The sequence below is a fragment of the Ambystoma mexicanum genome, chromosome 4q (genome assembly GCF_040938575.1).
Source record: "Ambystoma mexicanum isolate Mex_15411 chromosome 4q, UKY_AmexF1_1, whole genome shotgun sequence".
Lineage (NCBI taxonomy): Eukaryota > Metazoa > Chordata > Amphibia > Caudata > Ambystomatidae > Ambystoma > Ambystoma mexicanum.
This window is the reverse complement of record NC_090928.1, coordinates 1,292,438,085-1,292,464,947: the sequence shown is the minus strand read 5'-3', so window position 1 is coordinate 1,292,464,947 and position 26,863 is coordinate 1,292,438,085. Positions and strand designations below refer to the sequence as shown.

General features: G+C 47.9%; 1 protein-coding gene across 4 annotated transcripts in view; it reads right to left on the bottom strand.

Moving 5' to 3' along the window:
* Positions 1–26,863, bottom strand: part of LOC138468387 (NACHT, LRR and PYD domains-containing protein 3-like) — a 1,409,260-nt gene that overhangs the window by 1,338,771 nt on the left and 43,626 nt on the right. For all 4 annotated transcript variants that reach the window (XM_069608927.1, XM_069608925.1, XM_069608926.1 and 1 more), the window contains exon 2: positions 16,068–16,372. In XM_069608927.1, the coding sequence (XP_069465028.1) occupies positions 16,068–16,372 (305 nt within the window). The remainder of the gene's footprint in view (positions 1–16,067; positions 16,373–26,863) is intronic.

The following is a 26,863-nucleotide window of genomic DNA, read 5'->3' as shown; positions in this document are numbered from 1 at the left end:
ACTGGGAGATACCTATTGTATAGTAACAGACAACAAAATAATAATGTGGACTCATAATATCAAAAGTTATACTCTTGCATATTTATTGAAAGTCAAAATAGTTTTACCCTTTCAAAACTGTTACAAAAGTTATAAAGGGACAGTGGGGAGGAGGGAGGGATGATGAATTACAGATGAAGAAATTGAAGACAATTTACGCAGCAACGGGTGACGTTAACCCTGAATGGAAAGTTGGTCTATGCATTATGACAACAAAGTGTAACGATCATATGTTGTAATGGATTATGTCACCAATGAAAAATAAAAATGGTTAAAAAAAATAATAAAATTAGGTCCGAGCCCGGCAGTGGGAGAACAATTGAAGGTTTTGTTTAAAAGTGGGTGTGAGCCCGGCGGAGGGGGACCCAGGGTGAACAGTAAATCACCAGAGAAGTTGTATATGTGAAATCCTAAGAAGAAAGGAACTTTAATGTTTGGCGTGTTGCATCAGGCCCTCTTAAATAAGAGACGTTGAATGGCAAAGAGACTTTGCACAGAAGGCCCTGATATTGGAGTTTTGAACTGCATCCCGTGCTAGAGAAGTCAGAGACTGTGCTAAGCTTGAGTGTGCTGCCATGTCCTGTGCTGAAAACGTGGGGTAGGGAAGCAAACGGCTTGAATATCCTGACATTTCTTGAACACTTCTTTTGCATAACTTTGTTTCCCACACTATTTGTATTAAAAGTAAGGAATGGCGGAATCCAAGATGGCCGCCGGAGGGAAGACACTGTGCTAAACTGTGCTCCCTTCTATCCCACCACCGAAAGGAGGATAAAGAAGCAAAACTTCCTCTCCCCGGGTGCGTTTGCTCAGAGATCATCTCCGATTGAGGTCCCAGTTTGTGTGGAAAAGGCAAAGCACTCATACGGTGCAGGACAGGTGGGCAGAGGCGAATCGCGACCCAGGCCGAGGTGGTGTGGAGGGTGCATACAGGCCCCCAGTTTCCAAGTGCTGGGTCGCCGCAAAAAATTAAAAATAAGAAAGAGCTGGTGCTGCATTGAAACGGCCCCAGGCGGGGCAGTGGAGGTGCGATCGGCCGGCGAGCTGTTCAGTAGAAGTGGGTACGAGGAAGAGCGCTCTAATCGCTGGCTGACCGAAATACATTTCACCGTTGCAGGAGCAGGGAGCAGCGCGACAGCAGAGGGAGGTGCGACTGAGAGGCTAAAGCAACAAAAAGTCCCCTCCCTAGGAGCGTTCGCTCAGAGATCTTCTCCGATTGTGGTCCCGGTTGGTGCGGAGAAAGCGCAACGCTTACACAGAGCCCCCCAGGAGGGAATGGGCCTGCTGGCGGCAATAAGGAGGCCGGCGCGGCAAACCGGGCTGGCAGAGGCAAAGCGTGACCCAGGCCGAGGGGTCACCAGTGGAGAGGAGGGTGCAGGCGAGCCCCCTGGATCCAGGCACTGGGTCTCCGCTAAAAGGATCTTTCCTGCGTGGACATGGCCCAAGCGGGGCCGTGAAGGTGCGGTCGGACCCGCTGTCCCTTAGAAGCGGGTACGAGAAGAGTGAGGCCGGGTCGGCTCGCCAGGGAAGAGGAGCGCTCTAACTGCCTGATGAGCGCAACCTCCCCATTGGAAACCAGGAGCAGGGGGCAGCGCACCGGCGGAGGGAGGCGCAGCGGAGAGGCCCTTGAGGAGCAGCCACTAGCCGCAGGAGTACAGGGGTGGGTGTGCAGCGTGGAATCATTGAGACGGGGGAGACCTTATGGAGCAGCGCCTCCTGGGAGAGCGACTCGGCCTGCAGCAGCGTGGGAAGGAGCCCAGCTGAGTCTAGGGCCAAGGCCAGCGAATCGGAGGACGGAGCAATAACGTGGGTCCCAATTATCCAGTCCTACAAACCGACCGCTAAGCAACAGTACATCCACCCTCCCCTCCGAGAGCAGACTTTCAGATAAGGAACTTTAGGGGAGAATCCAAAAAGGGTCCCTGAGGGGTCAGCGTGAGCTTGCCGCCGGCGTGCACAGCACAGCGGGGGCGAAGTTACCCCAGGGTCTACATAGACCCAGCCCAGGCAAGGCGCAGGAAGAGGGGAAGGAGGGGCATTCTGGGGGCATAAGGGAGAGCTGCTGGAGGTAGATAACTCCCACTCAAGAGATCCACAGGTAACATCATCGCCCCTACGGGCCTGAGAGCAGTCGCCCCCAGAACAGCCCCCCCACCTCCCTGGAGCAAAGGGGAAAATGGAATGAACACTGACCCACAAAGAGCTGCCATTCGCAAGGAACAGAAGGCCTACACGAGTGGCACCCAAGAAAGATAGGGGAGGTCGCAAGAAGCCGGATACCCCAACTTAATTTATTTATTTTCAAATTTGTTTATTGGCATTTGTTATCTTACAGTATAACTTCTCGGCCTGCATTCAATAGCAGGTATAGTGATACTTGCTTAATAAACAGTAACATTTTTTTATAAAGTAATGTAACAACATTTAACTGTCTCCTTGTTTCAACTTCTTTGTTCAAAAGTCTTGGCAAACATTATGGTGGGATATCGGGAGCAGGGGGTGAGGGGGGCTCCAAGTTTCAGGGGCTGGGCGTGATGTGTGTCTGTCTCTGCCATGGGTGTTGTGTTCCTGCGACGTGGTGTGGTCGGGTCCTTTTCCATTCATGGGGGTTTATCATCTGGGGAGGAAAGCATGCTAATGGTTATTTCCTTCCATGCCTCCAAGGTAGAGCTTGATTCGTCAGTTGACCTGTTGACGCTGTCCTCCCATGCTCTTGTTTCCGCGTTAATCCACCTGTCTAGTTCATTACGCCATGCCTTATGATTCGGGCCTGCGGGTTTTTTCCAGGCCATGGCAATTTGTCTTTTGGCCAGTATACAGGTCAAGTCCTTGAGTTTCACCCAGTGCTTGAGTTTGGCTTTCCTGGGGTGTGTTCCCAGAAGGCACTCCTCGGGGGACCACTTGTAGTTGGGGGAACCCGCTTTTTCAAAGGTCTGTTTTATTTTCATCCATAGGGATTGTGATTTGTTGCACTCCCAGAACATGTGGAGTAGATCTGCCCCGTCTGCGTTGCACCATGGGCAGTGAGCTTCCTTTTGTTTGTTAATTTTCGCTAGCCAGCAGGGGGTCAGATATGAGGGGCTGACTCTGGTTCCTCTGGCCAAACGTCCCATTTTTCCTTAGCCGTTTCCCGTATCCTGCGGTACCAGAGGAATTGGCCAGCTTGTATGTCCTCCTCTTTTTGTAGTGACTCGAACTCCCTGAAGGAGCCTTCGTCATACAGGTCCCCCCAAGTATAGACACCTTTCCTCTCCCAGTGTCTAAGGTGGAGTAGGTCCGTACTTGATTTGCACATGTCTTGGATCAGTGGGATTTCGGGAGAGTACGGGTGTTTCAGCTGGGTTATCTCCTTCGCCCTTTGCCATATTTGCCTCCCCAGGGTGGCAATGGAGAGTATGTCGCTCAGTAGGTATTGTGGGGCCCATATGAGTTCTCTCAGGTATATAGGGGAGATCATGGATTGTAATAGGGGTGTCTCGGACGTGGTGTCGTCGGCTAACCATTTCGACACAAAGCTGAGTTGAGCAGCTACATAGTATTTTTCAAGGTTCGGGAGCTGGACTCCGCCTTGCGCGTATGTTAATACTAGGGTAGAGTGTGCTATTTTGTGTCTGGCCTGCCCCCAAAGGAAGCCACGAACGATTGAATCAAGCAGACGAATGAACTTAGGTTTGATGTAGTATTGTACGTTCTGGAATTTGTATAGGAACCGGGGGAGGACAATCATTTTAACTACTGAGGCCCTGCCCATCACTGATAGGGGAAGTTTTGCCCAGAAGCTCATTGATTTGCGTAGTGCGGGTATCGCCGCCACCGTGTTGTGCTCATACATGAGCTCCGGGGTGTGCATTATTTGGATTCCGAGGTAGCGGAATGTCGTGGTCTGCCATTGTATACCTAGTGCGGGGAGCTCCTCCCTGTCTCTGCTTCTCAGTCCTGCCAGTGGGAACAGGCAGGACTTAGCTCTGCTAAATTGTATGCCCGAGACCTTGGAGAAGTTGTCGAGGACCTCCAACATGGTTGGAATGTTAAGGTGCGGATCCTTGACGTACAATAGGACATCGTCCGCATAGAGCGAAACGATGTGGTCCGTCCCGCCAAGTCTTATCCCTGCATCAAAGAACCGTTTCCTGAAATAGATTGCAATGGGTTCCAACCCGAGGATATAAAGCATGGGAGACAGCGGGCATCCCTGTCTTGTGCCCTTACATATGTCCCATATTGCTGATACATGTCTCCCAGTTTTTACCCGAGCCCTTGGTCTGGTGTACAGTATTTTGACCCATCGAACAAATCCCGGACCAAAACCGAATTCCTGTAGGACTGCTAGTAGCCATTCCCAATATATAGAATCGAATGCCTTGATGGCGTCTAGCGACAGCAAGGCATAGGGCTCGGGATTCGCGTCTGTTTGTTTGACTATGTGTTGTAGTCTGCGTAAATTCATGGTTGTGTTGCGTCCCGGTATAAATCCAAATTGGTCTGTGTGGATAATATCGCCTATGAGTCTAGAAAGTCGTTTGGCAAGAATTGTGGTCAGTAATTTGACGTCATAATTAAGCATGGCTAGGGGTCGATATGATTTGCAGTGTTCCGCCGGTTTGTTTGGCTTGAGGACTGGGATCACGAGGGTTTCCCTCATGCTGTCAGGTAGGATACCTCGTTCGTATGTTTCCAGGAAGACTTTGTGTAACAGTGGGACCAGGGAGGAGTCGTATGACTTATAAAATTCTGAGGGCAACCCATAAGTGCCCGGGGCCTTGCATGTAGCCTGTGACTTAATTGCCTCGGCTATGTCTTCCGCAGTGATTTCAGCATCTAAGGCTTCGGCTTGTGTAGGGGAGAGTCTGGGTAGTCCTATTTCGTCTAGGGTACCCATTATCTGGTCTAGGGGGATTTCAGCTTCGTGTCAGTACAGGTGCGCATAATAGTTTTTAAAGGTGTCATTTATGTTATGTTGGGCTTGATGTACGTTGCCGTCCTTGTCCTGTAAAGAGGTAATTGTGTGCCTGGGGTGTTCTTTCCTGCAGAGCCAAGCCAACAGCCTACCAGGCCTGTCAGCTTCCGTGTGTGCTCTGTTCGTTCTGGTGGTATAATCAAACTTGGCCAGTCTATCCCAGGCCTTCGTGCATTCGACTCTAAGGGCTTTGAGCTTGTCTTCCCGTTGTTGTGGGCTTAAGGGACTGTTATCGAGCCTCTCGGATACCCCAACTTAAAGCATCCAATACACGACCCCAATCCTGCACGAGGATCACAGAGTGGTAGAGGATAGTTCTCAAGGAAGCCAGCAAGTGGAATAGGCTTGGAGAAGGAAGGGCAACCAGACTGAACCCTGGCGCCCCCAGAGCCATCCCCCCCTTCTTCAAGGATCTTCCACGGATCAGTCCACGCAGCAGGCACAGTAAGCCGCGCCCGACACAACAGGATGATGGGCCCAATTCGCGGGGGGGGGGGGGATATCAGCTGACAAAGAGGCCATCCAGGAAGCGAAATGTCAAAAAACAGAGGGAAGGTCCCCTCGACCCTGGCGAAAGGTGACAAGGGCTCAGAAGTAGTGCTACAGAAATTATGGAGTAAAGGAGAAGTGGCCCAGTCAGACAGCGGGAAAGGGTGGGGACGGGAATGAAGAGGAATCCACCCCACCACCAAGATGAAAGCCAGGAGGTTAGAGTGGTCATGAAAAAACTATTGGAGGAATGCTTTCAAAGCTTTGGCGACAGGATGGCTAACGTAATGCAAACCCAGCTTGATAAAATGAAGGAGGATCTGATGGGGGCACTTTGGGAGGTAAAGAAAGACATACAGGCTCTCGAAGCAAGAGTGGATACCACTGAGGCAGCACTGCAAGAACTGGCCTACGACGCACACAGGGCCACCGATAATTTAGAAATTCAGACGGAGGACCTCGAAAACAGGTCGAGAAGGGTGAACATAAGGGTAAAATCAATCCCTGAGATGGTGGGGGGCGCAGACCTCCGGCACACAGTGAAAATAATATTTGCTTCCCTGGCGGACGTCTCAAATTCCCGAAGACGTCCTCACGGACAGGGTGCACAGAGTGGGGCCTAAAAGGAATGAGCCAGGTGCCAGGCCAAGGGATGTGCTAGTGGCTTTGCATGAATACACACAACAGGTGAAGATTCTGTGGGCCGCAAGTCGCTCGGACAATCTGAACTTCAATGGGTCCACTATCCAGCTTTACCAAGACCTTTCCCAAATCATCCTCACCAAGAGAAGGCAGATGCGCTTGATAACGCAGGAACTACAGAAAAGAGGCATCAGATATAAATGGACCTTCCCGTTCGGCCTCATGTTCGAATTGGACAAAAGACAGAAGGATCACCACCTGGAAGAGGGGTTAAACATCCTTGAGAAAGAGGCGGACCAATTTTGGAATGGGCCGCAGGACAAGGGCAATGGTAGCCCAAAGGAAGATGTGGGAGTGGTCGACACAGGAATCAAGGAAGAAGGTATGGAGAAGAAGGGATCCTTTGGGCCGAATTCTCAAATCATTGCCCCATCGCAGGAAGCGGAAGCCCAGGGCAAGTCTCCTAGCTAAAGGACCCGCTACGCCCTTGTGGCCACAGTAGGAACAACCGGGGAGGGGAAAACCAACATAAGCTAGTAGTGGTGGGAGGAGGGGCGGGGAGTCCACTGGATTACCAAAAGGGTCAGGGTAGGCCCGCCAGAGGGATCACCGGGGGTGGAATGGTTTACCACACCCAAGGAAGAGGTTCGGGGGGGGGCTATAGGCCGGTGGTGCCAACCCGATGAGGGGGGACAGGCTGGGGGGGGGGGCTTGGTCAGGGGGGAAGCAACAGGCTTCAGTTGTCTGGGGCCAAGTGAAATCACTGGTACCTAAGGGCTATGCATAGGGCACTAAAGATTATGTCCCTAAACATCAAGGAACTGAACTTGCCGATAAAGAGGAAAAAAAAATCAGAGCGGTTCCTAGCTAGAGAGAAACCAGACATAATAGCTCTACAGGAGACACACATTCAGGAAAAGGATAGGCAGAGGTTGAGATTAAAAGGGTACAACCATATACAACCCCGGGAAGAAGGGGGGAACTCTTATAGCCCTGAACAACAGCCTATAACTGAACATCACAGGGGCATCCAGGGACACCACAGGCAGATTTTTTGCATTAATCCTCCAAGGGGGGAGGGAGACAATAACAGTCAAAACTATCTACGCGCCAAACACAGGGCAAGATCGCATCATACAAAAAATGCTACATAAACTACAGGGGGTCACCAGGGGCAATATAATATTCACAGGGGATTTCAACCTGGCTTGGGACCCAGCAAGGGACAGGAGTGCTAGAATCTCACTGGTGGATGCATGGAGGGAAAAGAGGGGGACGCCAGGGGATACACCTTTTACTCCCATGCACAAAGGTCGGCCTCAAGAATAGATGAGGTTTGGATCTCACGCCCCCTTCCAGGTAGAATTTCAGGGGTGGCGGTGGGAGCAATCACAATCCCTGATCATGCCCCGATCACGGTGACACTTACACAACCGTCACAAGCAGCGGGGCTGTGGAGATGGAGGTACCCGGCACACATATTCAAGGACGAGATATTGAAGGGGGAACTGAGTGACGAGATAGTGCAATACTTCCAGACGAATGACACACAGGGGGTGGACACGCGTATAGTATGGGATGTCTTTAAGGCCACCATCAGAAGGAAGAGAATTGCGATAAACGCGAGAAGGGACAGGGAGGTCAGGAAGATCGAGGACGACCTAGAAGCTAGGCTGAAGATAACGCAGGAAATGGCGAGCAAACCCTCAGGGGAGACCAGACGGGAATATAGGATGGTTAAGAGACAATTGGAGACGATATATTCAACTAGAGCAGAGAGGGCCCTTACACACCTTAAACAGAGGTACTACATTAAGGCTAACAGAGCAGATAGGCTACTGACGAGGTTGTTAAGGAAAGAGGAAAAAGATATAATAATCCTAAAAATAAGGACAGCAGGGCTGCGGGGGGGACAGACCTCCAAGCGATCAAAAAGGAGTCTGCGAGGTATTATGGGAGGTGTATCGATCAGAGTGCCCAAATGAGAAGACCCAAGCGGATTATCTAGAGGACTGTAATTTACCTGGGATAACTGTGACAGAGCGGGAGGACTTAGAAAAGGAGTTATCCAGAGATGAAGTACTCAGGGCTATCGCTACACTTCCATCCAATAAAGCCCCGGGCCCCGACGGCTATACCTCCGAATTCTATAAGTCATTTAGGAAAGTTCTAGCCCCGCGCATGGCAGACCTGTTAAACGGTTTCGGGGTAGGGGGAGGAATAACACGATCTATGTAGGACGCGAAAGCGATACTACTCCCCAAGCAGGGGAAGGATCCCATGACATGTGGCGCATACAGACCGATAGCTCTAATAAACTTAGATGCAAAGATCTACACTAAGGTTCTGGCTAGCAGACTAGATCCCCTTCTCCCGACCCTAGTGGAAGCCGACCAGTCCGGCTTCATACGGGGCAGGCAAACATGATAACACTAGGCGAATTGCCCACATAGTAGAGAATATTAACAAAAATCCCACACTGAGGCAATAGTGGTCGCGTTGGACGCTGAAAAAGCCTTCGACAGGGTGGAATGGGGGTTCCTTTTCTCTACGATGGTTAAATTGGGATTCGGGGAAGCGTTCATGTCTAAATTAGAAGCTAACTACTGCAACCCTATGCTACGCTTAATGACTAATGGAGAGGCTACAAACCAGGTGGCAGTATCTAGAGGCACGAAACAGGGCTGCCCCCTGTCGCCGTTACTATACGCTATTTACTTAAAACAGCTCCTGAGCAAAATTAGATCCTCCCAAGCAATCAAAGTAGTGCCCTTCAGGTGAAGGACCCATAAAGTAGCTGCATTTGCAGGCGATATGCTGCTAACCCTTAATAACCCCCAGGGATCTCTTGAGGCATTAGACAGAACCGTGGTGGAATTTGGGCAGGTGGCAGGGCTGAAAATCAACAAGAGCAAGTCGGAAGTGCTGTGCTTGCAAATGTCCCCAGGAAAGGAAAGGGAGTTGAAGGGCGATTCAGCGTTTGCGTGGGCCCTGAACAGGATAAGGTATGTGGGAATCTATAAAACAAAATCCATAGATCGATTATTGGAGGCCAACTACCCCCCCTGCTGGAGAGGATCAAGGGAATGCTTCAAGGATGGGGGCCGTTAACCGTATCCTGGATGGGCAGGATTAACGCCATCAAAATGGCCATTCAGCCAAAATTACTGTATGCGTTTATGGCAATCCCAACCAAGGTTCAGGCCCCTTTCTTCAGAAAGCTACGAAAATACACTCAAGCCTTTATTTGGGAAAATAAGAAACCGAGAATAGCTCTCAAACTGATGCAACAGCCCAGGCACAGGGGAGGAATGGGGGAGCCCGGCCCGTTAACTTCTTACTGCGCCGCACAGACCAGGGTTTTAAGGGACTGGGCAAAGGATGACCGGGGGAAGATATGGAGGGAGATGGATAAGGCGGTAGTGGGTTCTGACCTGGAGAAAATGTTGTGGCTTCTCTGAGAAGATAGGCCTTGCAACATGTATTGCAGCGACATTGAACCATTGGTAGGATACACATGGGATGAAGCAGTAAAGGGATTCAAAATCACCACCTTCCCATCTCCACTCACGCCAATCTTCTCAAATCCACTATTCAAACTGGGCAGGAGATCAACTCAGGCTTTGACGCTTGGCTCGAAGGGGGATGTAGGCTGTTGAGGGACCTCTATGAAGGGGGTGGAGATTAAATCCTTTCCCCAATGCAAGAGTGATTTTGGTATGGGAGAGAAAGAGCGTTTCCGCTACACACAACTGAGGCACTAGGCACTCCACCCCAAAATAAAGGAGGCAGCAACAAGGGAGCTGACTCCACTTGAGAAATACGTAACAACTAATTCAGGAGTTAGACACCTGGTGGCGGAGCTGTACAGATTGCTTGAAGAAGGGGAGGAGGTGGGGGACTGGAAATGTATGGGCAGCTGGGAAAGGGAGGTCAAACAATTGACATAACCCAGTGGCAGACCCTGTGGGCAAACATTCCCAAGTTAACAAACTCACTGCAAATTCAAGAAATATGGTTGAAGCTGATGTATCAATGGCACCTCACTCCATGCAAACTGGAGAAAATCTATCCGAAAGCCCCCTGTGCTTGCTGGAGGGGATGTGGTGGAGAGCTCCTAGGGTCACATATGGTGACAATGCCCAAAAATAGCATCTTTCTGAGGGATGATTCAGCAAGCGATCAAAGACACGATGGGTCTGGACAAAGGGGCTAACACAGGTCTGTTTATTATGGGCATGGATGGAGGACTGGATAAGCTGCCCCCGAAAGCCCAACAGAAGATATATGTGATTCTAGTGATAGCACGGGCGTTGCTGGTGGCCCGCAAATGGACAGCTAAGGACGCACCCTCGGAGCATGAGTGGGTAGGGTGAATTTGGACACTAGCAGCCCTGGAGAAGGTGACGTACTCATTAAGGGGAGAACACCAGACATTTCTTACGGACTGGGACTTGGTCCTACAGTTTCTTAAGAAGGACTTCAGGAGAGCCTGGTGCCCACAGTAAATGAAGCTCCTGGGACTAGGATAGTTCTGGTCCCGGATAAAGGCAGGGGATGGGGTCCGCGACAGATGGGAGGCGGCCATCAAGGTGCGGTCCCTACGCTGACGAGGTGCAAGGTGAGCCAACAGAAACAGTGAGTCGAGAGGAGGTATGACGATGAATACATTGCGAACAAGTAAATAGATGGGAAGAACTCTGACCTGGAGGGGGTGGGGGGGCTGTTCTTTTGTTTCAACACATACTGTTTAAAGAAATGCCAATAAAAATGTACATGAAAAAAAAAGGATTGGCAATAGGTTTATTAGTATAGGCCCTTTTATTTCGACAGACTCGACTCGGACTGTGTCATTATTATTTGATGGTTGTAGCTTGCTCCCATCTTTATATTTAGGATTAGATGGACGTTTATCACACCCTTGTTGAAGTGCAATAAACACCCTTGAACTATGATCACTTGTGTCTGTCTTACTGTTTGATACCATGCCTTCCTTACATAGGAGAGAAGCCGATCCAGAGCCAGCCCTAAAAGAAGGGGAATATTCAATAGAGAGAGCCCGAATTATTCCCCCCCCACCACCATTGGGCCAGTGTGTGTCTCTGCAGACCCTTGCCTTCAGCCAAGCATCTTTACCAAAATGCTCGCCAGTTTATTTTTACTTTCAGACAAGAAGGAGTTCAGAAGAACCAATGAAACAGCCACAAAATTATCCAAAGTGCAGAGACTGCCAACCATGAGACATTGAATCCACCCAGAGACTCCGGACAGATACAGCACTGGGAAGAACCAGTGCCAAGCAGCCCAACGAGTGGGAGAAAGAGAGGCCACTGAAGAAATCGACAAGCCTGAGCGGCAGTCAGAGAGATGGCACGGTGCCGCCAGAAAGACCGCCCGAAACCCATGCATAGAAACGGACCCCCCTAGACCACCAGGTACTTAACGTGGAACAAAGACTCATTCTCCATGCACATTGTACCTCAATTCAACAAAATAGGAACACACACTGTTGCTCTGGACATAGCATGCTGCCATGGACAGTATGCGACAAGCCAGCATGGAGACAGTGTGAAGGGCTTAGACTCATATTCAAAATGTTCCAATACACATATACAACCCGGAGACGAGAGAGCAGTACAGATTGGATAGAGAAAAGTGACCAATCCCAAAAGGAGTGAGGGATACTTAAGGGAGGAACAGGAAGTATGAAGTGTGGTTTTTTTTCCAGGCAATGTCAGAGGTGGTGGACAACCAAAAAGACAATCAGAAGGAAGGAAGCAGTGGTGGCTTTCGAAGGAGATTGTTGGAGCAGGTGAGGTAATGGCTTGGGAGTGAAAGTGGTTCTGCAATTTAAGTGTTTGTGTGGCTTGTGAGCAGAAGTTAGTGTAAGGAGTGAATGTGCAGTTAATGACATTGGGTAGCAGAAGGGGGTTTGTGAAAATAGTGTTATAGTGGACGGAGGAGTGTAGTAGTGGGAGGAGGAGTGTCCAAGGAAAATGAGGGGAGAAGGAGTGTGGAGGAGAGTAGGGAAGCAGAGTGGAAGGAGTGAGTGATTACATCAAAGGCTGGCGGCGAGGAGTAGGAGGTGTGAAACGTCTGAGGGACGGGGTATTGGTGGCAGGAGTACATTGGCGGGAGTGGCAGTAAGAGGTGAATGGGCATGATCAAATTAACCTTAATCCAGCAGAGTAAGTGCCGGGATCGAGTCAAACTCCCACTAGACACAAACCCTTAGTTAGGAATGGGAAAGTTAGGATGTTCCAGGGGGACTTAAGAGAGCGTGCATATAGGGAATCATCTTTAGAAGAAGACAAGTCTTTAAACATTATGGGTTACCATTTGGTGCAACTAACCAGGGCTTACAGACGCCTGGATTAGGGAGGAGGTTTGAGGATGTGAGAGAGAGGGGGGACAGCCATAGGCCCCACAAATACAATAAAAGCCCTAGCACTGCCTCCAAGGCTCATAGTGTTTTCTGCACCATCTGTGACAGTGCACACACATGTGCATTATAGGGTGTGTATCTCTGTTCATATATAACAAAGTGTATGTGCGTTTGTGTGCATGTGTTTATACCCGTGTGCCTCATGCATGCTTGCATGTGTCTTTGTCCTGTGACAAGGTCAGAAGGTTGACCTTCAGGGGTGGACTGGCCTATAGGGAACTCGGTAGATTGCCCAGTAGGTCTCTGCACCCAAGAACTCTTTTGTGTGGCATTTCTACATTTTCTAATAGGAAAACGTTTGGGCTTGCTGGAGATGTGTAATTTAGGGCCACTTTGAACATTATTTCTAAGGCCTCTTTTGGTTCCCATTCCACCCCTGCTAACCATATGAATAGGGTATGGGGATCCCTCTCATCCTTGGGTGAGCAGTTTACCAGGGAAGAAGCCAGAGCCAATCCTACCCTAGAGGGGCAGCCTGGCGATTGGGAGGGCTCCAGTTCCTGTCCACTCCCTAAGTACCTAAATGTGCTTGGGCAGCACCATTCTTAATCAGCCCATACCTCTGTATGAAGACTCTGGCCAGTCCCTTTGTTCTCATTTCAGGAAACTACATCTGCCAACTATCTTGGTAGATCGCCTGCAACAAGGCAGCCCAACATAATCTCTAGCAAGACATCAACGGTCATCAAATGATCCCGAAAGAGAGAACTGCTGTGCAGCACTGCAGAAACCATACATGGCAGCACTAAGCGCCGCCAGCCGACTCCAGCCGACACCAAAGGCTGCTGATCTTTCAGCAGCCTTTGATTTGGTTGATCACCAAATCCTCTTCCACCACCTCAAAATTGCAGCACACTTCTCTGATGCAGCTGCATCTTGGATCAGCTCTTTTCTGGCAAACAGAACGATGAGGGTCTTCTCTCACATAGCCGCAGCTGACCCAGCCCACGTCCCCTGTGGAGTTCCACAAGGATCGTGTGTATCTCCTACGCTCTACAATGTGTTTACTAAACCGCTCTTTGATATACTAGATTATCTGGGTGTCTCCTACACTAATTACGTAGATGACACCCAGATACTCATCCCTATCACTGGCGATTATGTAACAGATGCAAAAGCACTCAATGCAGTCTACACTGTCATCCAGGCCTGGATGGTGCATCATGGGCTTTGCCTCAATGATGAAGACGGAATTAGTCATTCTGGGTTCACAACACAAACTCACTATACTTGACCCCAAATACAAGTCCTTCATCATTGACGGAAACAATATCAAAGTCTCCAACGTCACAAAAACACTTGGAATATATCTAGATTGCACTCTATCCCTCAATCGACAAACTAACGCAGTTGTCTCAGCATCATCATATACCTGTAAATTGATTACAGCATTTTTGACAACAGAGAACTGTCTGATTCTCGCCAGAACCCTGATCATGTCCAAAATCGATTATTGCAACGCCCTTTACCTAGGGACTAGTCAAAGAAATATCGATAAACTTCAGGTCACGCAGAACAACGCCATAAGGGCAGCCCTCAACGTTCCCAGGCGCTCCCACATCTCTAACACTAGACGCAGCCTGCACTGGCTACCCATCAATCACTGCATATCCTTCAAAGCACTTACGCTAACACACAAGGCCCAGAACAACACAGCCCTGGCCTACATATCCACGCGCTTCATACAACATACTGCAACTAGACCACTAAAATCGTCTCAGGCTCACACCCTGACTATTCCTAGTTTCAAGCTACAGACAGCCGGTGGCACGAGCTTCCCAGTCCTTGCAGCTAAGCTCTGGAACACCCTACCTAATGCTCTCAGAAACGTGCCTCACATCCACTCCTTCAAAGCTAAAACCAAACTGTGGCTACATGAACGGGATGCACTAGACTCCTATCTATAATCCGTACATCCGTTATCCACACCACTGTTTGTTCACTGTAAAAGACTGTTTCTACTGTATACCTAGATTCGGTCCTTTCCGGTATATCCGTTGCTCTGAACCTCATGTAAATATATGTAAAATGTATACTGTATATATCCTCTGTAACCTTTAACTGCTTGTAAACATGCGCCCAGATGCCCTGGGGCAAGGCGCGCAATACAAATAAACAAAATACAAATACCAAAGCACACAGCTATAGAGTATCTATGGCGCAGCTACCTGACACAGACTTGAATGTCTCTCAAGCGCTTCCCTGGAATTCTGCCGCAAGGCGGCTCCCTGACACGAACTGCAGCAGGACTCAACCACTTACCTGCAATCGAGCCGCAGCGCAGCTCCATGATACGAAATGGAACATTATTCAACAAGGGCTGCCTTTGGTGAAAGTCGGCAGACCCACAAGGCAAAAAGGGGCAGAGCTCAGCTCCCTTTGTAGATGTTCTGCTGTCTATAACACTTCGTAAGCGAGGAAGAGAAGGCAAGATTGGAGGCACAACGGGAGAAGAAGGTAGGAGGATAAATCTGGGGACAGGAAACAAGAAGGTATGGGTTGTTCGGGTGAGGTCAGAGGAGGAGGAGGTGCAGACCAAGAGACCAGACAGAGAAAGACGGCAGACTGAGCATAGAGGCGGTTTTCAGAAAATGTGTGGTATTTGTTGGTGAGAGTAAGTGCCACTGTGTTGTGAATGTGTGTGAGCGGAAGAGTAGGGAGTGAGTGGTAGGCGTTTGAGGGAGGGAATAAAGGAGACTGATTGAGTAGCAGGTGTGGTGGAGTATTAGTAATGTGTAGAGGGGAGAACAGTAGTAATATGGAGAAGGGAGAGTAGTAGTAGTAGTGTCGAGAGTAATGGTAGTGCAGAGTCATAGGAGAGAGAGCAGAGAGAGAAGGAAGCAATAAGGGTGGAAGTTGAGTAGAGCGAGAGGAACATCGGAGGGACTTAGAAGGAAGAAGCAGGAGAAAGAGGCAAGGCAGGTCGAGTTGGACAGAGGAGAGTAGGGGAAGGAAGGCAGGGTGACGGAGAGATATTGAAAGAGGAATACCAGTGCATGCTCTGAAGAAGACAGAGTGGTGCTTGGGAGTCTGGAAGGCACACCCACAACCCTTAGACCTAACCTGGGTGTAGAGTAGTTTGACACCTAGGAAATCCCAGAGGTAAGGAACAGCATTGTTAGTAGGGGTTACTGATCAGTATATACTAACCTGGGGACTTGCCATCCATAGACGACAGAGAGGGAATGCCCATAGATCCCGTTTCCAGCCCAAAAATGAAACACCTTGAACCGTCTTTGAGAGTTGCTGCATTATTTAGAAAGGGTGAGGGGGGGGGGGGGGGGGTGTGAGTGTGAGTGTGAGTGTGAGTGAGTGTGTGTGTGTGTGTGTGTTTCTCTGCATGCATGATTTAATTCTCCCTGCTAATATCATTCATTCCGCAGACACAGATTTAAATCCCATGGGGCAGACCATGCCTTACATTCTCCTATGGTTGATCAATTCTGTGCCATGGGAACATTCTTTGTGACAATAAAAGTCTATTTTACGACTTACGTCTCTGGCAGTCAAAGTTAAATTCATATAGGAGATCCTTTCTGTGAATTCTCTCCAGTAGATTTGCTGTGATCTTAAAGGCAGACTGATCCTCAAAGTGATCGACCATGAGTTCAACAGTGTCCATGCAATCTGCTTTTTCGAGAAGCCTTCTTGATTCTTCATCTAGCATGGGGCATTCTGCTAGGAAGCGTTTGAAATCCTTAAACTGGTCCCCAGTTAGTTCCGCCAGTATCCTGTGCAGTCTGACTTCAGCCGCCTCTGGTTCCTCTCGAGGCAAGAAACTGCTGGGGGATAAGGTTGCGCTGCAATGAAAAATGGAAATATGCATTAGCAATATCTGTGTTTCCTCAGTCCCTTCCTCTTCCTTACCAAATACTAAGCAGCAAGACAGCAGAAGGCTCACCTGCCTACCCATTACAGGGTTACAGTCACAATTGCAGGCGTGAAAGCAAGTGTAAGTAAGAGTGAGGACGGACTGTAGGCTACCGGGACACTGTCGACCCTCCCTTGTTGGAGATGGGCAAAGAACCAAGTATCACACAAAGTGGCATGAGCAAGAGTGAGGGGCAAGCAGGCTGGCCGACTACCCTACTTTTAGGGGGAAGGAGAGACATCACAAGTCCCTTCCTGCAGTCAGGTGTTCAGGAGGAGGCACTGTGCAGTGTGTATGGTCCTATGATGCACATATCCCCAAGCAAGTAGGGCCAGGCAGCAGAGATAGTGCTCTCTTGGTTGGAAGTGGCAAGGAGGACTCTGAGATGCCCAAGAGGTCTGCACCAGCAACCATGTGCTGCAATTCTCGAGTCCGCGAACAAAAGCGACAGGCTAGAAATGGCATCAAAGAACAAATACAAGGGACCAGGAGGCATCAGGGTGGAACATGGCATCAAAAGCAAAGACCTGAGCGCAAGTAGCTGCAGGCTGAAAACAGCATCAAAGAACCAAGACCCAAGAGCAAAAGAACATCAAATAGTGAAGACCTGAGGCTGAGAGCAAGAAGCTTCAGGCAGAAAACAGCATCAAAGAACCAAGACCCAAGAGCAAGAACAACATCAAATAGTGAAAACCTGAGGCTGAGAGCAAGAAGCTTCAGGCAGAAAACAGCATCAAAGAACCAAGACCCAAGAGCAAGAACAACATCAAATAGTGAAAACCTGAGGCTGAGAGCAAGAAGCTTCAGGCAGAAAACAGCATCAAAGAACCAAGACCCAAGAGCAAGAACAACATCAAATAGTGAAAACCTGAGGCTGAGAGCAAGAAGCTTCAGGCAGAAAACAGCATCGAAGAACCAAGAACCAAGAGCAAGAAGAACATCCAATAGTGAAGACCTGAGGCTGAGAGCAAGAAGCTTCAGGCTGAAAACAGCAAAGAACCAAGATCCAAGAGCAAGAAGAACATCAAATAGTGAAGACCTGAGGCTGAGAGCAAGAAGCTTCAGGCAGAAAACAGCATCGAAGAACCAAGATCCAAGAGCAAGAACAACATCAAATAGTGAAGACCTGAGGCTGAGAGCAAGAAGCTTCAGGCAGAAAACAGCATCGAAGAACCAAGATCCAAGAGCAAGAAAAACATCAAATAGTGAAGACCTGAGGCTGAGAGCAAGAAGCTTCAGGCGGAAAACAGCATTGAAGAACCAAGAGCAAGAAGAGCATCAAATAGTGAAGACCTGAGGCTGAGAGCAAGAAGCTTCAGGCAGAAAACACCATCGAAGAACCAAGAACCAAGAGCAAGAAGAACATCAAATAGTGAAGACCTGAGGCTAAGAGCAAGAAGCTTCAGGCAGAAAACAGCATCGAAGAACCAAGACCCAAGAGCAAGAAGAACATCAAATAGGTAAGACCTGAGGCTGAGAGCAAGAAGCTTCAGGCTGAAAACAGCATCCAAGATCCAAGAGCAAGAAGAACATCAAATAGTGAAGACCTGAGGCTGAGAGCAAGAAGCTTTAGGCAGAAAACAGTATCCAAGAACCAAGAGCAAGAAGAACATCAAATAGTGAAGACCTGAGGCTGAGAGCAAGAAGCTTCAGGCAGAAAACAGCATCGAAGAACCAAGACCCAAGAGCAAGAAGAACATCAAATAGTGAAGACCTGAGGCTGAGAGCAAGAAGCTTTAGGCAGAAAACAGCATCCAAGAACCAAGAGCAAGAAGAACATCAAATAGTGAAGACCTGAGGCTGAGAGCAAGAAGCTTCAGGCTGAAAACAGCATCAAAGAACCAAGATCCAAGAGCAAGAAGAACATCAAATAGTGAAGACCTGAGGCTGAGAGCAAGAAGCTTCAGGCAGAAAACAGCATCAAAGAACCAAGATCCAAGAGCAAGAAAAACATCAAATAGTGAAGACCTGAAGCTGAGAGCAAGAAGCTTCAGGCAGAAAATAGCATCGAAGAACCAAGAACCAAGAGCAAGAAGAACATCAAATAGTGAAGACCTGAGGCTGAGAGCAAGAAGCTTCAGGCAGAAAACAGCATCGAAGAACCAAGAACCAAGAGCAAGAAGAACATCCAATAGTGAAGACCTGAGGCGGAGAGCAAGAAGCTTCAGGCAGAAAACAGCATCGAAGAACCAAGAACCAAGAGAAAGAAGAACATCAAATAGTGAAGACCTGAGGCTGAGAGCAAGAAGCTTCAGGCAGAAAACAGCATCGAAGAACCAAGAGCAAGAACATGAAGAAAATCAAATAGTGAAGACCTGAGGCTGAGAGCAAGAAGCTTCAGGCAGAAAACAGCATCGAAGAACCAAGAGCAAGAACATGAAGAACATCAAATAGTGAAGACCTGAGGCTGAGAGCAAGAAGCTTCAGGCAGAAAACAGCATTGAAGAACTAAGAACCAAGAGCAAGAAGAACATCAAATAGTGAAGACCTGAGGCTGAGAGCAAGAAGCTTCAGGCAGAAAACAGCATCCAAGAACCAAGAGCAAGAAGAACATCAAAGATCACTCCTTACACATATAGCATTCAGTAACTTGAACAGTTGGTAGGAGACATGCAACAGTGTGGAGAGAGGGTGATGGGAAGTCATTAGGACGGATACTGAGCTGGAGAGGTTCAGGGTGGGGGGTCCGGTGAGGGGAAGTCATCAGGACAGATAATGAGCTGGAGAGGTTCAGGGGGGTCCAATGATGGGAAGTCAGGACCGATACTGAGCTGGATACGTTCAGGGGGGGTGCGGTGATGGGAAGTCATCAGGACAGATACTAAGCTAGAGAGGTCCAGGGGGGTGTGGTGATGGGAAGTCATCTGGACAGATACTGAGCTGGAGAGGTTCAGGGGGGTCTGTTGATGGGAAGTCATCAGGACAGATACTGAGCTGGAGAGGTTCACAGGGGGAAGGTCCGGTGAGGGGAAGTCATCAGGACAGATACTGAGCTGGAGAGGTTCAGGGGGGTCCGTTGATGGGAAGTCATCAGGACAGATGCTAAGCTAGATAGGTTCGGGGGGGAGGCATCTTACAGGGTATGAAGAAGGTGCTCCTTGAACAGGAGGTTATGTATTACTTTTCTGAATTGCATGAGGATGGAAGTGAATCTAATGGCTGATGGGAAAAGGTGCCACAGTTTTGTGGTGTAGACTGAAAATGCTTGTTTCGTGGTTCTTTCTTTATTGTATTTCTGCTGATCTAGTCTAGTCAGGTCCTGACGTCTGGTGATGCTTCCTCTAGAGGCAGTGACTGTCTGCCCGGTAGGAGGGAGTGTGCATAGTGACGCATTTGTATATGATGAAAAGCATTCACATACGGGTAGCCAGCGAAGTGTGTGCATTTGTGGAGACCTTCAATGGGGGCGATACAGTGAGGTTAGATAGGCCAGCGCACATGACGTTTCCTGCGTCCTGGTGAAATAGAATAAGGCCTCTGGAGTGGATCTGAAGCTGGTGTTCGATAGGAAGGGCTCGATTTACAGAAGGAAGGATAGCTGGTTATCACAGTGTCTGAGTTTAATTTGTGATGTATCTTTTGAAGGAGGTGTGGCAGTCTCTATGGAATCCCAGAGACTTAAGTCCGTGTGTGGGGTCTGGGGGAGGGAGGTGCGGCGGCGGGGGAATGTTAAGTGTTATTGGTGAGAAGCAAGAATTCTGTCTTGGTGGCGTATGATCACTCCTCTGGTGCTACTTTGTGAAACAGACTCTGTGTCACGAAGCACATTGCCCCGCTGCAAGCCTCTTTGACACTGGCTTATAATATTCAAGACTAAGGCCTGCTGGAAGCTAGACATGCCAATGACCTGCACAGAGCTACAACCTCGCCTCTTCCACCCCGCTAGATCAAGAGGACTGGAGGGTGAGTGCCCCATGTGATTGGGGTGAGAAGACGCCATCTTGCAGAAATCACTCGGCCCTTCTACAAAACCTGAATCATGCTCTCTCTGTACTATTTGGCCAGATACTTCAGCCCAGGCTTTCACCTGGGATCTGATCTCCCGTATTGTGCTGCTTTGTGGCATGGACTCCCTGCCTCGAGGCACATATGCCACACTGCAAGTCTACAATATCGGCTTAGAATATTCTATATGGCAAGTCCTGCATGAAGCTTGAGGCAAGCTCCATATGGTGATGACTACCAGAGAGCTCTAGTCCTGCCTCTCCAACCCCACTCCAGAAAGCAAACTGAAGGGTGATAACCCCAGGTAACAGAGGCACAGCTGGGAAAGAGAGCTTAAAAAGAAAATTGCGGACACACAAGAGAAACTTTTGACTAATCCCACCCGCAGCATGCAGAAAGCTTTGAGACATACACAAGGTCAATTGGAAATGCTGCGCACCAAAAAAGCAGAGAAATCGCTCTTATATCTCAAGCAACGGTAGTACATCAAGGCCAACAAGGGCGGACAGATACTTGGCTAGACAACTCTGCGAAAAACAAAAGGCCATGACGATTAAAAATATCCAAAATGCTCGCAGAGAGATTCTTACCCGCTCCCAAGAAATGGGGGAGGCCTTTAGGGAGTTCTACCAAACGCTATATACCACGGAATACCCGGATAACAGCACACAAGATGCGTACTTACAAGCACTCCCCATCCCACAAATAACGGAAGAAGAAAATATTGCGCTAGAGAGCCCGATCAGGGAAGAGGAAGTGAAAAAGGCAATAGCGGACCTACCCAATAACAAAGCACTCGGCCCAGATGGCTTTACGGCAGCATTTTATAAAAAATGTGCGGACATATTAACCCCATTCCTAACCAGACTCCTAAACACCTTCAAAGAATGTGGAAACGTAACCCCGACAATGAATGAGGCAAAGGTTCTAGTTTTCCACAAAGCAGGAAAAGACCCCTCCCAGCCCGGCTCCTACTGCCCCATTGCACCAATTCATTTGGACTCATAAGATATATACCAAAACCTTGGCAGCTAGATTGTCCCCGCTTTTGCCCAACCTAATTAACAAAGACCAATCGGGCTTCATACCGGGTCGACAAACGCACGACAACCTTTGAAGACTTATACACCTAGTGGAGAAGACGGGTATCAGAAACACCCCGGCAATACTACTCTCATTAGACGCCGAAAAGGCATTCGACCGGGTGGAATGGTCACTTCTATTTAAAACATTGGGGATTTGGAGAACACTACGTAAATATGATCAGAGCCAACTACAAAGACCCATCAATAAGGATAGCCATTAATGGGGAGATCTCAGATAGGGTAGAGATATCTAGGGGTACAAAACAGGGATGCCTGCTGTCCCCCCTCTTATATGCCATATTTTTGGAACCACTGCTAATCAGAATCAGAGAATCCCTCCTCATAAAGGGGATAGAGTTGGCAGGCAGACAAAATAAAGTGATCGCATATGCGGACGATATGTTGATAGCCCTAGCGGACCCGGGTAGGACACTCGCCGCAACAATAGGTGAACTAGAGACATTTGGGGCAATCTCCGGCCTCAAAATCAATAGGAAGAAATCAGAGATACTAATTCTGGCAGGAGATAAAAGGGAGGTGGAAAGGGAGGCAGCGGCACTAGGTCTCAAGTTTGCAGCAGAAGGGATCAAGTACCTTGGAATAACATTGACACCCAAGGTTGGGCTACTGTATGAAGGGAACTATCCCCCACTCCTAGAACACATACGGAGGGATCTAGAGCACTGGATCCACCAATGGTCTCATTGTGGGGCAGAATCCAGGCGGTAAAAATGAACATTCTCCCCAGGCTGTTGTACTATTTTCAGGCCCTCCCAGTTTTCATTCCCAGATCATTCTTTAAAGCACGGTTGAAGGCAATTGCTGCCTGTATATGGAAAAGGAAACCCTGAGGGCTGCCAGGGCGGTTCTCACAGCACCTATACGGGCAGGGGGGATGTCCTTCCCCCACTTTCAAAAATATTTCCAAGCGGCGCAATTAAGGGTATTAAAGGAATGGCTGGGGGAGGACCAGCAATCAGTATGGGTGACACAGGATAGGGCAGTGGCCAGATCCCCATTGGCGGAACTGCTATGGAAAGCAAAACAACATAGACACCCGAACCTTCGCATCAGTGAGGTGATGCGGACCACTCTGGAATCCTAGGACTAATAAACACGTAGGGGTATCATGACAACAGAGGAATCTCCCTTCACACCCATCTGTCGGACCCCCCAATTCCCTCTGGGTTTAGAACGGGAGGCCGTCGAGACGTGGGAAACAGCGGGGTGTACAAAAATTGGGGAAATGTTTCACGACACAGTAATAAGAACATCCGAGGAGTGTAAGTCCTTCCTAAAATTAACTGAAGTGGACAGATACAAATATGACCAATTTAAGCATTGGCTGGCGACTCCAGAAGTTAAACAAGCGGCAACTAGGGACCTCACTCCATTTGAAAAATACTGATAACTGATTCAGGGTCCAGGAGGTTAGTATCGTCACTGTATACCTTTATTCACTCCCATGAAGAAGTCGTCAAGTGGGCCTATATGGTCAAATGGGGGGAAACTCTGGGGGAGGAAATCCCAAAGCATCAGTGGGCAGACTTGTGGATCAGTATTCCAAAATGACCCGATCAGTTCAAATGAGGGAGATGTGGGTAAAGATAGTAATCCAATGGCACTACACACCTGAGAGACTGCATGCAATGTACCCTCAAACGTCCAATGTGTGCTGGAGAGGTTGCGCGAAAGTGGGTACGTGGAAACACATATGGTGGGACAGCCCGGGGATCAGGGGTTTCTGGTCCGAGGTAAAGACTGAGATGGGGAAAACGTTTCCAGGGGAGGAACAGTTGGGGGTGAAGGTGTGGCTATGCGGAATGAAAGATAAGGCGGCTAAGAAATACTCGAAATCACACTGGAGGAGCTTCATGGGACTAGTTATAGCGGCATGGGCGGCTATAACTCAAAATTGGAAAAAACAAGACCCACCACTAGTGTATGCATGGCTCCAGAAAGTATGGACACTGATGACTATGGAAAAGCTAACGCATTCAATTCAGGGCTCAGGCAGTTCCTTTGCCAAAGAATGGGGAACAGTCCCGGACTACTTGCACTCAGACTATATGGAACAATGGTGCCCCCATAAAATCAGAATCACAGACATTTTCAGTGCATAAGACATTCCCATACCGAGAGATACTAAGAAGATCTACCGTGGGCAAGGGGGGATTAAGGGGGATAATGTTCAATACTCAGTTAATATGGTTGTATTCGAAAACAAATAAATATTAAAAATAAAAGGCAATCGCAATAGCCCTATAAATTATAGGCCGATTTCGATCTTGGATGCTGACAGCAAGGTCTTTACGGCCCAGATGTTAGAGCACCTGGAGGCCTGGTCTTGCGAGTCAGGAAGGATACGAAAATGGCAGCCTGGGTTCAGAAAGAAAGTAATGGTTTGATCCTGAAATCTGTACAAAAATCTCGCCTGGAGTAGAAAGGTTAACGCAGTTTATGTGGCTACTCTCAACCTAACTGCCGATTTCGACAGGGTTGATAGAAATCAACTTTGGCGTAAAAGTGCTATATGGGGTAATCCCCAGAGGCTGCTACGATTAATCATTGCCATTCACTCTCATTCGAACATCCAAGTGAGAATGAACCATCAAGAAGCACTCACACAAAAGATCGTTAGACACACGGGAGTCAATCAGGGGTGTATACTTGTCTCTGTCTGTTTAATCTCTTTGTGTCAGACGTGGGAGCATCATTAGCCAAGTCGGCATTCGCATCACCGAAATTCGACAGTCAAAGGCCAACATGGCTATCCTACACAGACAAATTCTTGTTATTTGATTTTACACCAATAGGGTTGCAAAAATTCATTGATGCTTTTGGTAAATATGCAATGGAAAACAGTTTATCCACGAGTACTAGGAAAACAAAGGTAATTCAATGTACCAAGAAAAGAAAATTGAATGGACATGTTTGGTAGAGCGGCAAAGATACACTGGTGGTTTATTAATCATTTTGTGTAATTGTGGTTTCCCATCTTTGGCGGATCAAACAAAGTTGACGTCAGGGAACATCGTTTAGCCAAGGCTATGGTGTTGGCAAACCAAATCAGTAAGGTGGATGGAAGATTTTGCACATTTTCCATTCCACCGGTCCTAAAATTCTATGAAGGCAAGATTGTGCCAAAACTAATCTATGGCATAGAGACACTGGATTCCTCTACATTGCATCTATTGCCGGCATTAGAGGCACTGATTTGCAAGAGAACCTTAAAATTGCAGCAATCGATGCCAGGTATGGTGATCTGAACTAGGGATTAGTTCTCTAAAAAGCAGAGGGACTTGGAACTATTTAAATCTTTTTGGAAAATTCTAGTCTGCTTCCCCGAATACACACAGATATACAAAGATCTGAATGACATGTTGAACAACCGCCAAGCTAGGGAATGGCCGACTCCATGAAAACCTTTAGTTCTGTGTGTGATGTACTATTGAGTGATAGAGGGCCTGGTCGAGAGGAGCTTATGCTTCGACCAGATAGCACAAAAAAGAACTTGGGTAACTGGGACTGGATCCAGACAATTCATGAAATGCATGTTCGTTCATCAATGCATTATTTATCAGAAGACCACAAAAAGCAAGGAACACTGGCTCAATTTCTTTCTATCTATCCCAGTCGACTAGCAAGGTCTGAATTTCTCAGATTTAGATGGAACCTGAAGCCGACAAAAGAAATCCTCTTGAGGCATAATAAGATAGGTAATGAGGTTGCTGCATGTTGATTCTGTGAGGAAGCAAGCATGACAAACTTTTATGCATCTGGTTGTGGAATGTCTCTGACTTCAGCTAAATAGAATGAGAAACATTAAGCATTTCTTTCATTCACTGTCGCATACGGACATGGGTTTCCTGTGAGAGAGATGTCTAGCGGGGACTGGGGAGGGTTACATTGGATATGATTGCAATCGTGGGATTCATGAGAACTTTGAGACTGACCGTTTTGTAGAAGTAATTAGTATTAAAAAATTATTAATAGAGCTTTGTTTGAAACTTGTGTCTATTTTGTTTATTTGAAAGGAGGGACATTTTATTTGTTATTTTGAAGAGTTTGTGGTGTCAATTCTTAACTGTTTTTTATTGTGGTAATGAAATTCTGTAGATTTTATTTTGGTGAAGGTGTAGGTGTTCATTCGATTTTATTCATCTGTATTTTGTTAAAGGTTACTTTTTAACCATATAACAATAAATAAAACAAATTTAAAAATCATACTTAACTGGGACAAGTGGAGGAGGTTGGAGAAGCAGAGGTGTACCCTAGGCTGGGGAAGCTCCCTGATGTGAGAATGCCAGGAGAGGGCGGGCCAGAGAGCAGTCGCGGAGCCCGTGACTTTCGAAGAGTGGCTGAATGAGATGCTAGAGAACATGTTTATGCAACAAGAGAACCGTTGTACTGCAGGAAATCAGAGTCTTGCTGCAGGTAGTGCCAAGACATCTCTACCATGGTGGGCAGGGCGCCCAACTAAACACGCTGAGACCATCCAAGAAGGTAACTGGAAGCGTAAGCAGCTTCCAAGCAGCAAAGCCCATGTACAGCGTAAGGGAAGTCGAAAACGGGAGACCAACAAGCACGCAGAATGAAAGAGTTATTGGGAATGCAAGCAGCTTCCCAATTGCCCACTCCACATACAGACGAAGGACAGCCGGAGAGGAGGGCGCGATGAAGAGTCGGAAGGAGAAACCTAATACTGGAGAACAGCACCTGAGCGAACTCAAGAGCCTGCAACGTTCCCCAGCCTTTAGGGAGATAACAGGAGAAGCGGGGGGTTGCCGGGGCAATGGAAGAGGAGAAGAACTTGTCCCAGTACTCACAAAAAGTTACTTAATATAAACCTATTTAATTGTAACTGTATAAAGTTAAGAAGGGAAAAGAATAATCCTGGATGGGAAGTCTATGAAAGTTCCAAACCAGAACCTAATAACAAAAGGAAATTGCTATATGAGCAACAAGGTGCAAATATAAGAACTGTGACAAAGTCTGACAACAGGACAAACAAGTTTGTCAAGTACAGAAAGTGGTGATAAAGAGATAATCCATACATCAGAAAATATCAAGTGGGCTGGATCAATAGACTCTGGGAGGTCTACAACCTCCATCCAACAAGTGAAAGCATCAAGAGAAAGGTTGGCATGAATGCTTTGTTAAAAAGAATATCAAATCCAAGAACGTTGTAGAGGAATTACAAGAGTTAATTCAAGAAATAAAGAGAGACTATTACTGAAGATTCTGCTAGCTAAATAACAACCAGAATAAAGACATTGATATAAAGAAGCCAAAAGGGCAAGACTGGTATATCAGGAGAATCAAGCCAAAATCCTGGAACTGTTTAAGTTAATTTTCTTAGTGGTATGGTCAGGCTAGAACTACATTTG